General features: G+C 45.9%; 1 protein-coding gene across 1 annotated transcript in view; it reads right to left on the bottom strand.

Annotated features, from left to right (window-relative positions):
• The window catches only part of Optix (optix), a 59,342-nt gene extending 46,653 nt beyond the window's left edge, over positions 1–12,689 (bottom strand). Inside the window, exon 1 of the mRNA XM_076763145.1 lies at positions 11,481–12,689. Within this exon, the coding sequence (XP_076619260.1) occupies positions 11,481–12,124 (644 nt within the window). The 5' untranslated portion in view covers positions 12,125–12,689. The remainder of the gene's footprint in view (positions 1–11,480) is intronic.
• Between the last annotated feature and the right edge of the window lie 2,456 nt (positions 12,690–15,145).

Below are 15,145 nucleotides of genomic sequence, written 5' to 3' on the forward strand. Positions count from 1 at the left end.
TCATCTGATCGGTTGAATGATTTATATTTATTGTAAAAAACTGAACATTTGGTACGAAATTCTGGTTAGCTTCCGATGTAAATAGGAAATATATGTATAGCAAAGACGAAAGGAGAGAATATTCAGTGTCAATTGTCTTAGAATAGTCTAACAACGCGTATTAAAAATAGTTAAACTTTAGATGCGTGCAGTTCCGAAACTACTAGTGTTTTATTAATTATTAAGCCACTGTTAGCGGCGGCAAACCTTCCTCTTTAAAACGGTTTTTGGTTTTTGTCGATCCGACTTACCGTTTCGGAGATATCGCAATTTATGTAAAAGGTAATTTTTTAGATTCCGCTGTCCACGCTCTCTCCGCCTTACGGAGGCCTATTAACACGTATTAAAAATACTAAAAGTTTAGACGCGTGCAGTTCCGAAACTACTAGTGTTTTATTAATTATTAAGCCACTGTTAGCGGCGGTAAACCTTCCTCTTTAAAACGGTTTTTGGTTTTTGACGATCCGACTTACCGTTTTCGAGATATCGCAATTTATGTAAAAGGTAATTTTTTTAATTCGACTATCTCTGTCTCCGTCTAGCGCGTCGGACCTCGCACTCGCTCGTGCGTCGCGCTGACCTACCCTACGAACGTGACTGTCGTGACCTAGTTCCGCGTAGTATTTCCAAGAATTTACTACGCGCTACTATCTGCGCGCGCGAGATCAATGAACTCGCGCGAGCGCAACGGCGAAACGTAAACAAACTTCTATCTCCGAAACTAGCCACCGCATCGACTTGAAACTAAAATCCTCATATCTCCGGAACTAATAAAGCTATCGACTCGTACGAACGCTCATTTTAAAGGGTATTTCATCCTCTACCTAATGATCATATCACCTACTATAATTTTTGCTATCTTCTATGTTTATTTTGACATTTACTTTGACGCTACATACTATTTCCGAAACTAGCCACCGCATCGACTTGAAACTAAAATCCTCATATCTCCGGAACTAATTACGCTATCGACTCGTACAAACGCTCATTTTAAAGGGCATTTTATCCTCTATCTAATGATCACATCACCTACTATAATTTTTACTATCTTCTATGTTTATTTTGACATTTACTTTGACGCTACATACCCAAAGTAGTTTCAGCAATTCCTACTGATCGTACGACTATTGTACGGTAAAACTAAATCACAAATAATTTATTTAATTGAAAATTAATTTAAATTAGTATACATTGTGTTTGCATAATTGCTAGCCAGTACTTTTTCTTAAATAATCGTTACATTCACGAGGTATTCGTAAAATAAATCTATTCCTTTTAGTGACCATTCCATCTACGAACAAATTTAAACAAAATTAAATAGTATACGTTTGAAGAATTCAAGTTAAGGGGTTAACGCAATCACATGGAATGCTCGTTTCACTCGTTAGAAAATCCAGTGTAATCATCGTAGAAATGAAAGGAGAAGAATAGATATAACTGATGCTTGACCCACCGAGTTTCTCCAGAATTTTCTTTAGTTAACCCGTTCGAATAGTCTCGAGCTCTGGTGAGAACATATTAAATCGAAGGAACGTTCTCTCGAGGAGCCATCATCGTCGTCATCGGAGGTCGATCGTTCCCGATCGGTTCAAGTAGAGTTAACCTCGGCGCGAATGACAGTACGTCGCGTGCTCGGTCACGCAGAGTCCATTCGCGGTTTAATATTAGCCCGTCCGATTAAATCGTCTCACGCGACTGAATTATTTATATCTCTCGCTGGGAGTCGATCGATGAGTCCAAACTATTTTCGTCCCCCGATTGACCACGGTACGGATACGCGAAAGTTTCGTCTCGGGCGTAACAAACACCGGAAGACTATTACGTTGAACGCGGAGTATCGGTTCCTGGGGATTTCGATTCCGTCGAATAGCCGTTTCGAGGATATTGCGCGCGGTATAGGTGTCCGTCACGAGAGAAGATCGCTTCGTGGCTCGTTTCGAGGAAGGACAAAGGCGCGAGAACACTGGACGAGGCATTAGCCGCCAGGATACCCAGGGCGAAAAGGGAGGGAACCGCGCACGGAACGCGAGAAATTGCCGGATGCACATCACCGAACGGTTCCGTGTCCGAATCAATATCACCGTACGAATTAGTAGCTTGCGGTCCAATATCTCACCCTAATATTTCGTCCCCTGCCGCCCTCCTGGGCAGCGGCGCACACTCGTGCGGAGCGTGTTTCTATCCGCGTAGGTGCAACGTGCCAGAGGGGAACCCCCGTGGCGATGGCGTGAAAACAGTCACCCGGCCGTTGGTCCCTCTCGAAACAAAAACCGACCGTCACGGAAACAAGTGACAGCGCAACGACGCCGCGTCAATTACCCGTTTCTGCCGTTTCTTTCACTTTCTGCTTTCGGTACACCTAATTACGCGTCGATACGTCTTCTCGGAGAATGCCTGGGGGTTGAAAGGTTCCGGGACCAAGCAGAAGAGGTGCTAAGAATCGAGGGAAAATCCAGAGATGGTGTATCGATTGATACTTTTGTCGAGGCGGGGAGAAAAGAATTTGTAGCTGGAATTTAATACACGTGTCAGCCATTATGGGGCTTCTTGAACATTCCAGATTACAGTGGTCACGGTAATTAACCCTTTGCACTGGCACAGCTATGTCGACAAACATAATATGTACTCGATTCAAGTTAAAATTATAATACAAATTGCTTCATATTCAACAACCTTATGAGATGTTGGATCGCTAACTAATTTGTATTCGATACGTGTACGATTCAAGTTTCATTTATGATCATTCAAATTGAAAAAATCTATGAATAGACTGTAAATTATAGGTAGAAATTTTTCTGAAGAAAAGAATATCTTTCTAGTTTTAGGAGTCACGTCACAAAATTGCATTTGGTATTGCTAGTTGTTTACATCTCGAAGTGCAAAGGGTTGATATGTGAGTCTGTCTTGTCGATATATTCAACACCCTCATGTTAAGGGTCGAGAATAGGGGACCAGATTTGGGCCAGTTAGTCATGCAAACGATGGAACAAGTGTCACGAGGATGAACTAAAAATTTGCAGGTTTTTGAGAGAATTGTTAAACGGCGATCGGCGTGAATCTGTAACGAGCGCTGTCAGGGACGGGGGGACGAAGCGTGACAATTAGCCGGGCCCGCTAATGCGACCGCGTCTCGGCTGCCATTTAATTATAACACGGGTGTTTCTGGTCTTATTAATTCACCGTTTTTCCTTGCGGTCCTGTTTCGCGGCGGGCACGAATTCTCGTGATTCAGCCGTGCCACCGCCAACATCAATCACGTTACATCGTGACAGGCTTTTGACAAAAAGCTGCCACGCGAATTCTGTGGCCACCCCGAGAGACTGGCAGTAATACCGGAGTTCTTTTTCCACGGCTTCCTGAATATCGCTCAGAATGTCGAAATACGGAATCATTAGTAACCGCCACGGACGATCCGGGGGCCCGCGATCCTCTCTTTCTCCTTGACTGCTGCCCAGGTAATCTATCACGAAGGGCTCGTGCGAGCAGGTGTCATGGCAGTCTGGCGCTAATGATCCTGGACATCCAACGTGGAATTAATCATTGCCTTTGTCTCTCCCGGTTTTTGCCACGTCGTGCGCGATCGCCGACGCCGCCGTCGCCGTCTCGCGGCTTTTCGGCCCCGGCTCTCTTGCAAATCGCGTGCTCTCTGCCCGCTTTGGTCATTATCGTCGGTTAATTCACCGGCCATAAATGACCGCCAGGTTCGATGGCTGACGGTTTCTAAACGATCGGCGACGGGAAAACGTTGCGTCACGAGATTTGTCACGGCGAACGGTAATTATGGACTTCGTTTCATCGAGTGGCTAATGTTCGAAATTGAATCGTTCGAAACGAGTATTTCCTTACAGCGAAAACCTGCTCTGCACACGGCCGCGAGACCCCTCGAAACGTTTTCAACTTTTCTCGTTACGTGCACGCGATCGTTTTGCCAACCGTCGTCGACCGCTGTCACGCGTACGTGACTTCGCCGTGTCATCGTACGTTCAACTTGTCGCGTTTCTAGAATTCTATCTCATAACAGCATCTCGAGCTTTGTAATTGTATCCCCTTCGAAACACACCGATCAGAAACTTCGATTTCCTTTGATTCAGAAATAATTTGCAATGGAAATGTTTTAATCATTTTTATTCTCGAGACTCGCTAGACAGTCGGGAATTGATTAACTCCTGAGCATGCCAGTGAGCAGTTTCCCCGGTTGTATCATCGGTTGCTTTTCAAAACCGGAATTCCCTCTGTTTCGTCGGACAGCTGTCGTTCATCCGGAGAAGGGCAGGCCCTCGAACACGGGGGACACGACACTTTTTCGCGGCGAAAGGTTGCGCAACACAGATGACATTCGCGTCTTCTCTGTTCCCTTCTCGTTCGGGGGTCATCAAGATAACGGAAGATGCCTTTGACCGACGCTTCGGCCATCGCTGAACCACGCTCTCGCTATAATGATCGTCGAGAAGTGTCCCTTTCTCGTGAAAACTTCTCCATAAATCCTACGTCGTTTATTTACGTAGCTCATCGAAAATTAAAGTGAAATTTTGAAAAGACATCTCGATCTAGCATTTTTAGAAATTATACGAATATGTCAGGGTGTTTCAAAATAGGGGAAAGTTGACGAATTTTTTATGTAAGAACAATTAAAATCGAATTTATTAGATTATAGTCTAAGAGGCTATTTTATTGAGTAACTGACAATATATGTTCCAATCTTGATTTTAAGATTTCAGAACGACGATAGTAGCTTGTGGTTCGATAAATGTACCGTCTACGGAGAGAATCTGTTGATCTTTCGATCTTTTGTTTAAATATTTGATCGTTAACTAACAAAACACACAGTCTAACTTCCAACAGCGAATAACGACCGCTCGGAACGAATCGAGCAGCTTTATCATTTACTTACCAATGTAGGCAATCTACGTTCACACTTAAACAAGACAAATCTTCCTTATATCTCGAATTGCGCCGGCCTAACGTAGGAGACGGTCCAATCGAGGCAACTTTCCCTCGTATTGTGCATTTCAAAATCTTAGTTTATTAAATAATAACCGCAATCAAACGCAATTTTTAGCACGACGATTTATCACGGGATTGGAGAACGTTTCGGCATCGGTACGTCGATCCAAACAAATGCAAATGTCTCCGTACATTTCTTTACTTTGGACAGAGAAATTTGACGATTTAAAATAATCGAGAAGCAAAGTAACTAAAACTCTCAATATCTCTCGTGACGCTCCAATAATCAAATACCTCACTGTTAACACATTAACGACGGGGCATTTTTCTTAAAACTTTCCTATACGATGATTTTAATGAAATAGAATTCCTTCAACATGTGACAAGTATTTTTGTAATTAATATGATTTATTAAAATGTTCAGGAGCTATATGTGGATAATATAATTTTTTTCTTGCGTTGTCGAAGAAATTACTAAAAAATGAGAATACTCGTTTCCCGTCGGAAATGTATTAAATAATAATCACCCCGATTAAAAATCCGCGACCTATTCAATATTTGAAAGTAATTATCCGCGAGACGAAACATCGTGGAGGAAAGGGAACGATGAGTCGTCATCGAGCGAATCGTTCGCGACCCCGTAAATCATGTCATCCCGTCGCGATAAAGAAAAAGGAGCACGACGTGGAGTTCCGCGGCCACAAAGAAGGGAAGGAACTGGCATCACCCCAGATCCTGATGGAACAGAACGAGACTGGGTGGGCGGAGGGAACGGAGGTGGCAGCCAGACAGGATCTGCGTGGAAACGCAAACAGCGCGGGGCCTCTAATACACCGGGGACTTTATCAAAATCTGGTAACTTCAGAAGCGAAGGCAACAGCGAAAGAGGAGAGGTGAAACACGCTCGGGCTAAGCCACCACCACCCCCGCCCGAAAAGCCGGCGACACGGAGGGTTGTTGAGGTGGTTATCCCCACTTCTCGTGTCCCTTTGGAAAGCCCTCGCCACTCCTGCGAGCTACGTTTCGCGTCTCCTTGGATGTAACGCGGTGCGCTTGGAAATTGGTATTCAAGTTACAAACGGGTTTGTACACCGGCTACAGGAATGCAGTGGGTGAACGTAAATTCGCAACTTCTCTAGCAACGATATCCCCCCAACATCGATCTACGGATCCGCCATCGTTCGAGGAACAACGCATCTTACGGGCACCTTTCATTATTATTTCTCTATACTCTGCATTACGGTTTTCACGATATCGCAAATGCTGTAATCATCGAGAAAAAGGAGGTTCACGATGCATTACAGAGCAAAGCAATCCTAAGGAATTATTTTAGTAGATGTACTCTGCAAGTGGAACACTCCTACTTAATATTTCTTGATTTAAAATACATTTTCGGACGATACATTAAAATGGAACGCAAGTTCTACAATTTTGTGCTCTACCTGTGACAGTAATTTGACGACCCTTTATATCGAGTAAACAAAAACTATAAAAAACAAATAATTCCCATTCTCTTCTTCAACCCTCCGCAAGTTCAAACTAATCGGTTAATATATGTCAATGTGATTAATAGAAAATCTATGCAATTCCCCACTAGTGCTTCGAAGGAAAGTTGATTTCTATCTACTAGCGTTAACACAATTATCGAGATCGTCCACGTAAGGGTTGAGTCCCAATCTTTCGTGAGTCCTTAAAGACTCCGGCCATAAATTTCCACGCAGGAATCTGGCCTGCGTGTGAAAGGGAGGGGCCCGTTCGAAGACAAATCTCTGATAGCATCGACGACGAAAGGGGCTAAAAATTTATCGTTCACCGCATTACGCGCGGTTCGTTGCGCAAATTACGCGGTCGCGAGCGAACTTTACGATCCTCGCGGGTTCCCGCGACGCAGAACGTGACCGATTGCGGAGTACGAGGGCTCAGTCGGAGGCGTACGTGTCCCAGGCTCGTCCCCGTAATATATAACGTCCTATACGTACGTCGCAGACGAACGTAAATCGCACGTAGACCGCGCGCAAACGCACACGTACGCGCGAACACACCACAGCGTGTAACACAGGTACAAGAGAGAGAGTACGTGCGAGCACGGAGATTGCTCCGGGGCTTTCGGGGTTGAGCATATTGAATAACTCGCTCGCTGGACCGCGAAAATATACCGCGAGGCTGGCAGTATGCGGATCGACGTTCCTGAAAGGACCTTCCAGGATCCTCGGGGCGGGCACTGTATCCTGTCTACGTGTCTTCCTAACCCACCCCGAGCGAAACGACGACGACTACGCGATGGGGAGAGACCCTGTCCGCGCATTACCTCCGCGAGCACGGGAAATGCATCGTGAAGGGAATTTCCTCGCGATACGCACACGCGCGAGAAAAACGATCCTTTTGTCGTAAAGGTTCTACGAAATAGATATTGCTCGGTCCTCTCTAATTTCGAAACTCGTTGCAACCTCAAATCGTGGGGAAAAATGTCTCAGCGTTCGAATACGGGAGAATTTGTTGCTTATTCGACAGCTCGAAATAATGACTTTGGATAGGATTCAGATTTGAGTTGGGGTGGTTGATATAATTTTATAGAATGCAGAATCTAAGGATATTTGTTTGATTTAAAATTTTTGCTAGGATCAGCTATCATCCCCTCAGCCAATGTGACAAATCTGAGTGTATTTGTTAATTATTTTATCGTGGAATAACTCGAGAAAAATTCCTCCATCGTGCATCAGATTTATTTGTAGATGAGAAGGACCCATTTGTGTTTATGAAGGTTTCCATGCATTTGTGTAGACTTGGTTCAGATTTTATTGAGAATATAAGAAACTTTTTGCTATCAGCTATCATCCTCTCGGTCAATGTGACAAATCCAAGTCTGTTGATTAATTATTTTACCAAATAATAATTCGAGAAAGATTGTTACACCATGGATGAGGATTTCGAGACGCAAGAGACTAATAGAATGGCTATTATAAAAATGCAAAGGCGGATTGCTGTAGCATTTCTCGAAGCTGCTGGGAGTAACAATGGGATCGCGTATTGGGAGGACGTCGAGTTCGATACGGGAATCGATATTTTTGAGAGAACTGAGCGAGGCTTTTCGTCCGAGGCGAGGCAGGATGTACGTAAGGGAAGAGGAGGAGGACTTGTCCGGGGATTCGCAGGATTACGTGCAGGAAAATGTGGCTCGAGGCCAGAAACGGAATGTCGTTACGCCGGGTAACGATAGGTACGGCACGGCCATTGTTGGATAACCTGACTAGAATACACAGCGCTTGTATCGGCGGAAATGTAAAGAGAATTGGTCATTCGAGTATCGCGAATATCTTTTGTAAATCCATAACGAATCCGGAGATCTCTTCCTGTCTTCGTGTTCTCGTTCCATTCCGTTAACTGCTCTTCTATCGATAGCAGATCACGGGGGAAAAACTGTCTAATTCGACGCAATTAATATTCAATCTAACACTGAATACTCTATACTTCAATTTCAAATGCATACCTGTGCATTCTTAATTTCATAAATCAAAAAGAAATATCGTTTGATCCGACTACTAACAGGCTCACTAATTTACTATCAGAAAATGCAGAATAATTTTGCAATGTCACTCCAAATTTACGTTATTCCCACTCCACGCCAATGCAATCGAATAATTTAGCTAACGTAAACCAAACTGGAATTCAAGCCAATATACTTCTTCTATGATTCAAATGAATTAAAAATGAGTGTATGTAAAGAGACAATATCGCGTAGTTGGTCGATACAAATTTAAAAGGCTGATACGAACGCGCGGCAGACTTTGTTTCGAAATTGCCATAAATTATTGCATCTCGTAATGGACGATGCGGATGACTAATAAGGACCAGCGTAAGATTAAGACGTGTAATCTTTTTCCGTTGCGCGGGCTCATCAAGATCAATTAGACCAGCGCAGTCGGACGATCCTCGTCCGTTAACGATATATCAATTACAGCATAGACGTAGGTAATAACTATTAATGACTTCATTCAGAGCACAATAATTACAGACGTTCCGTGCTCGCGCGACAAAGTATCTGGGTCGTAGGCGATTTCAAGCTAGCGAAATTGGCAAGTTTCAACAAACATCTGTCATTTGCAACAAACGAACGTTTCGTTTTTTTTTTTTTTTATACGAAAGCACGAATTTCGAAGCGTTTCGAATCGTTTCTTGAACGAGACGAATCCGGACCCCTTTGTTTTTCGCATTATCCCCTCTGTACCCTCTAGAATTGAATTTCCACGTTATGAAGCTTAAAATGGTCGACCTAAAATCGCGTACCTCGTTTAAAAAACGATATTATTAGTTAATAACGACAACGGGAGCTCCCTGTCGGGAACAAAACGCGCGAATACAATAATTTCCATCATTTCGGAATACGACAATGCGCGTAATCAGTTTGATAACGCACGACGAAACTCTTTTCATCATGCGACGAATGAAGGGGCGGTCGTATTTTATAAATTTACAAACGCTCGAAAATTCTCCGTGCCGCTCTCTTGCGAGCGTAACGCAGGAAATCGTGGAAATGTAACGTTTTTGGTACGATCGAGCGAATTTTCCCAGGGCTGGGAGCAGAGCAACGAAAATTCGAGGTCGTGTTTCGAGCGTTCGAGGTTTCCTCTACCTTCGGGGAGGAATATGTGCTCGGGGATCGAGGAGCAGGCCACGGGGAAAACCCAACTCGAATTTCCCTGGCCGTAAGGAAAACCCACCCTGGCGCTATTCGCCGACGACAAACGACCGAGTACCGCCAACCAGACGTTACCTGAGATTGAGGTGCTTGGAATCGAAACGACAGGTGGTGCAGTCGCTTTTTCTGCGATCGTGGCTCGAGCGACGACCCTTTAATGACGACCAGTCGTGACTAATCGAGGGTGGAGCGGATTGCCATTCTTTCTTCCCTGTTTGTTTCACTATCGGGATATTTTACAAAATCTTCGATGTTACAGCGACCCTACTTCGCGATCCAAGAGTCTCTCCCGCGGGATGCGCGTTTTTACCGCGGTTGAGATACTTTTAAGAATTTTGAGGCACCTTCGACGGTGGCGAGCACTCTGAATATAGAAATTGCATCCCCTATAGAGAAAATTTAAACGCTGAGCGCGAAATGCATCGCGTAATATTGGTTTTTTAAAATATCAACTGCACGAGGCATAGATAATTGCAATTTTAGAAATATATTATTTTTTCATGAAACATAAAAATAGATTACTCTTGAAACGTGATTTTTGGGATATTTCAATTGTCAGAAAAAAGTATGTTATAGTTTTAACAGATTTTAACTAGCCAGTTTGCGAAAGCTTGAATCATCGTCGTTAATAACAATCTAAGAATTTGGAAAAATTGTTCCTCAACACGTTGGCTGTCGTGTGACCTCCCGACGGGTCACACCTTTTATAAATGATATTTCGATAGACACAAAAGAAATTTACAAAATTTAAATATACTTATTTATTATTTACATATGCACCATGGAAAATGATCCCAATTAAATTGAAAAGGGGTACTTTACTACTGGTCAAGCAAACCTGAAGATTACTGAAATTACTATCGTAAAATATATTAAAAAATTACGGTTTTCTCCAACATATTTTACAAATCTGTATACCTTCGTGCAAATATACTTATTGCGAAGAGAAGTGTGCATTAAAATTGTATTGTGATCGACAAACGAAAGCCGATGGGTGATTTTTAATTATTTAGAATCCCCGGTGCTCGAATCGATAGATCGCCAAGTACAAAGGAATATCGAATCGCGCGTACGGCGAAGTTCGTTTGATATCTTGTTCGGAGCGGAGATAGCGACGGGTACGAAATTGACTGGGACTCTGCTTAGAGTCGATTTGGGTAGGACACTCCTATGCAGACGTATCGCGGAACGAAAGGAGAGGAAAGCATCGGCGAAATGCAATTTGAAAGACGTAATTCGAAAATCGTTGTTCGCCCGACGGCAGCGACCCTCCGTCGGACGTCAAAATGAAATTACGCGACCCTCCGCGCGCCGGGGACCTTGGGGCAGGCACAAAGGCTCGTTTGCCGAGGACACAGCATCAACAATCTGACTAAAGGGACCTAAACCACTAATCGTTTCGCGATTAACTTCCATTAAACGCTACTTAATGAACAAAACTTTCGTCTCTCGAGAACCATCGCGGACACTCGCAGAAAAACAACAGAACTCCTCGACTCTGTCATCTGTTTTCCTCTGGAATTCGATATTGCATTTGCGTATCTAGGATGCAACTCACATTTAGCTATCAACATCTTTGAAAAAGCCTGATAACGTTACTAAAACTCAAGGACATTATTTACCAACTCCTCCAAGTACTTCTCAAGTTCCACTAGACTCCAAACATTATCAATAGTACACAGCATACTTTTGTCGATTCTAGGGGTCAGTTTCGACCCTTCCACAGAATTCAACGCGGTAAAATTGTTACAAGACTCAAAGTCTCGTTGGTCAATGATAAAAAAACAGTCGTCGAACGTACCTGTTTTTCGCAGCGGCGGCGCGATCCCGTTGCCTCCTGTTCTTGAACCAATTCCCCACCTGCGTAGGCGTGAGTCCCGTGGCGGCTGCCAGTTCCCTCTTCTTCCCTGGATTCGGGTACGGATCCTGCAGGTACCACTCTCTGAGCAACGATCTGGTCCTCTCCTTGAAGCAATGGGTCTTCTGCTCGCCGTCCCAGATCGTCCTGGGCAGCGGGAATTTCTTTCGTACCCTGTACTTGTCGACGGGGCCCAGAGGTCTTCCGCGTAGCTTCTCCGCCTCCTGGTAGTGCGCCTCCAGCCACATCGCCTGCAATTTGCCGTGCGAATCCTTGGTGAACTTGTGCCTCTCGAGTATGGCGTACAATTCTCTATAGTGTCCCGAATGAAACGCGACGATGGCCCTGGCTCTGAGCACCGCCTCGCTCTGATTCAGCTCCTGGATGTTCGGATGCGCGACTGGCAGGCTCCAGAGGAACCTGGCCAGTCTCTCGATGTCGCCGCTCTCCTCCAGGGTCTCGCAGACGGTGGCCACCTGGCCGACGGTGAACGACAACGTCGGCAACGCGAAAACCGGAGCGGGCACGATCGGACCGTTCGCGGTGGGCGCCGTGGCACCGGTTCCCGCTGGTGCTACGGCTGACATCTCTGGCACCCTCGACTCTCCCTCTCGCGGACTCTGGTGCTCTAGGGTACGCGTTTGTCTCTCAGAGCATCGATGTCACCGGTCCCCGTCCGGCTCAGGAAACGCTCCGGCACGATTTGTGCTTGCTCTTGGCGCTTCTCATCGTGTCGTCGCCTCGATTCTCCGATTCATTATGCGACGATCACTCCACGGGGGGATGGGATTAATTACGGAAACTCACTTCACGATCAGACACTGAACCCCGAATGCCACTGGTCCCTGGATAGAAAGCCACGGTTCTAGTTCGATTTCGATCTCGGTGTCCGGCACTCGACGATCCAGAGAACTATCGACGTTTACAGCGAGCTACCGGCGACTGTCGATCCCGCTGTTACTCGCTCACGGATCCGAATCTCACCCCCGACGCCTACCGTCAGGTGACTCCCGGCGCAGGTAACGTTCTCCAGGTAGATATCCTCGGGGTCACCGGCGGAAATGCACGCTGACGTTCTCCTCGTCGGCCGTGGGGATATCACGCGAGGCCGCTGTTGCCTGGATCGTATCGGATAGCAAACTGGTTTCGTTTACAAGCCGGCATCTCGGCACCGGCCCTACCCAGCATGATACGTTTGTACGCGCCCGTTGCAACCGGGTAGTCCCGCGGCTCTTGCGACCTACCTCTACTTCGTTCTCTCTCTCGTCCTCTCCCTCGCTCCCTCGTCCTTTCTCCCTGCCTCCTGGCCGCGCCAGGACGGAGGGGTAGTCGGTGAGAAAGAGACGGATACAGTGAGCTCGGTGGCCAATGTAGAGGCCACGCCTACCAGCCAGACCGGGATTGGCCGGATCCCATCCACGTAGCCATGGCAACCTTTCTTCGTCCTTCCGTACACCAGTGTCCGTGTCCGCGTTTGTGTCGGTTTAATTATCCCTTCCACGTGCTAGTCGGCACCGCCGTTCGCCCCCCCACTCTGCCGCGGATTTCTCCCCTCCACTCGACTTTCCCCTGCTCGTCCTTCACCCCCCCTCTCGCGCTTGCGGTAACCCTCCCTCGATCGTTTCGCTCCCGCCACGCAGACGTCCCTCACGCCCCCTCTATCTGTCCACGGCGAGAGAGAGAGAACGATCGATGCCCGGAGCAAAAAGGGGGACGGAGAACGCGGGCAAAGCGGGGAAGCAAGGACGGGGCGACGGGCATGATCCCCGCGTTCAACTGCTGCCGTTCCTGCTGCCGTTCCGTACCTTCTGTTGCTCCTGCTGCCGTGATCTCTCGACGAACTGCTTTTGGTCCAGACTCTCTCTCGTTGATACCGGGGCTAAGGTCCGCCGGAGCTTTTCGGGCTCCGTTCGCAGCCCCGCGCGATGCCATTTTCGCCGATCCACCCCCCCCGTCCCGCGGTATCGTTCCGATGGATTCCGTGCGTCGCTTTTTCGAGACCTTTTTTCCTCGTTTTTCTTGTTTCGGTCGCGTCGCGGGATGGGGGTCCACGCTGTTTGGGATTACTTTTTCGGTGGAGTTTAAATAACATCGAAACGTCTGCTGTACTTAGCTTTTATCCGCGGGTCGGTTATATCAGGTGCTCCAAAGGGTTCTCAAGGCTTTAATATCGTTTCGATGTAATCGTTCAGGTATAGTTATTTACGGGAAAAAGTTTTTTGTTTAATGGGGGCTCCGTTTTAGGGGGCTTTTTGGATTTGTTTTTCTGCGTTTAATGGATCCTTTTAACCTAGCGATGGCTGGCGGTGGTATGACTGGAAATGGCTGGCACGATATGGTGCGCAAATTGGCCCTCGGAACGAAACGAATTTAACATCCCTGCCATGGTAGATACCCTGTTGGTGTTGATTTGATAATTGTGATCGATACTTAAATTTAATAAATTGAATAACTGCACGGGAGCCACTGTAAGGGTCCAGAGGAGACACAGTTTGCTACTACTAATCTTCATCGTTCTGAAAGCAATTGCGTTTCTTTCAACCACCATATGCGGACAAATAAGAAATCCAATTGAGAAAAGTGTGGTCTATCTATAATTTTTCTTCCTTAAACATGCCATTGTTTTTTTTTATTGCATGTCATCGTAATGGTGAAAAAATCATTTAGACATCCTCTTAGCATATAAAGTGGGACCAATGAACCGTGACACGAAACGATATACGATGCAGGTCATATACAATGAGGAACAGAAGAATCTTAAATTATATTTTAATATATTTGACTGCACAAGTTGTTTTTCTTATCGTTCGCGATAGGAAGGTTTTATCTGGCTAACAATTTAACCTATTTCAGGTTAAATGCGCCGGTAATGAAAGTTTGAGGAAAGTCTGATGGAAACGGAGAGTGTCCCCCAACGGGACGAGATCCCCAATGAGAATGACAAAAATATTGAATTTTCATAATCGTGTCCGGTGAATATTTCCGGTCGATCGATCCGGTCGTTCGGGTCCGAAAGGGTTGAAATATCTTTTATCGGCAGATGTGGAACCATCGACGCCCCAACACACTTTCGTCGGGCGTCTTCCGTTCTTGGAACGTCGACAAAATTGTTCCGCGATACCGCCAATACGGATAGAAGCCTTCTATTGACACGGGACTAGATTTCATTTCTCGTCAAGGCGACAGGTACACGCGTATCGAGAAGCCGAGGACGCGCGACGGCGCCGAAGGCGTCTCCGTTTTATCGAGCGCGCACAGCCACCGCAGGAGCTTCAGTCTCGCGGTAAATATTCTGATTTGTAACTCTGACGTATCCAGGCCGAAGTGTCGACTTCGTTACTTCGAGATATTGATCGTTGGATTCTTTCCTGGGTACCGTGACATACCAACGTCTTGGTCTATGGGGTTTTGGGGCCCGCTTCGAACGCGATTCATCGACGCCTTCTCAATTAACCCCTTGGCCTCGTAATATCAGGCTCCTGGTCCACGAATCCCACTCGTGGTAAAACTAATCCTATTCTTTGGTCTCTTGGATGAAATAATTTTTAAGTTAGATGGAGATCGATTGTGTGGGGAATTCTGTGATACACGCACACGGTCGAAAATGA

The sequence above is a fragment of the Colletes latitarsis genome, chromosome 4, assembly GCF_051014445.1.
Source record: "Colletes latitarsis isolate SP2378_abdomen chromosome 4, iyColLati1, whole genome shotgun sequence".
NCBI classification, from domain to species: domain Eukaryota; kingdom Metazoa; phylum Arthropoda; class Insecta; order Hymenoptera; family Colletidae; genus Colletes; species Colletes latitarsis.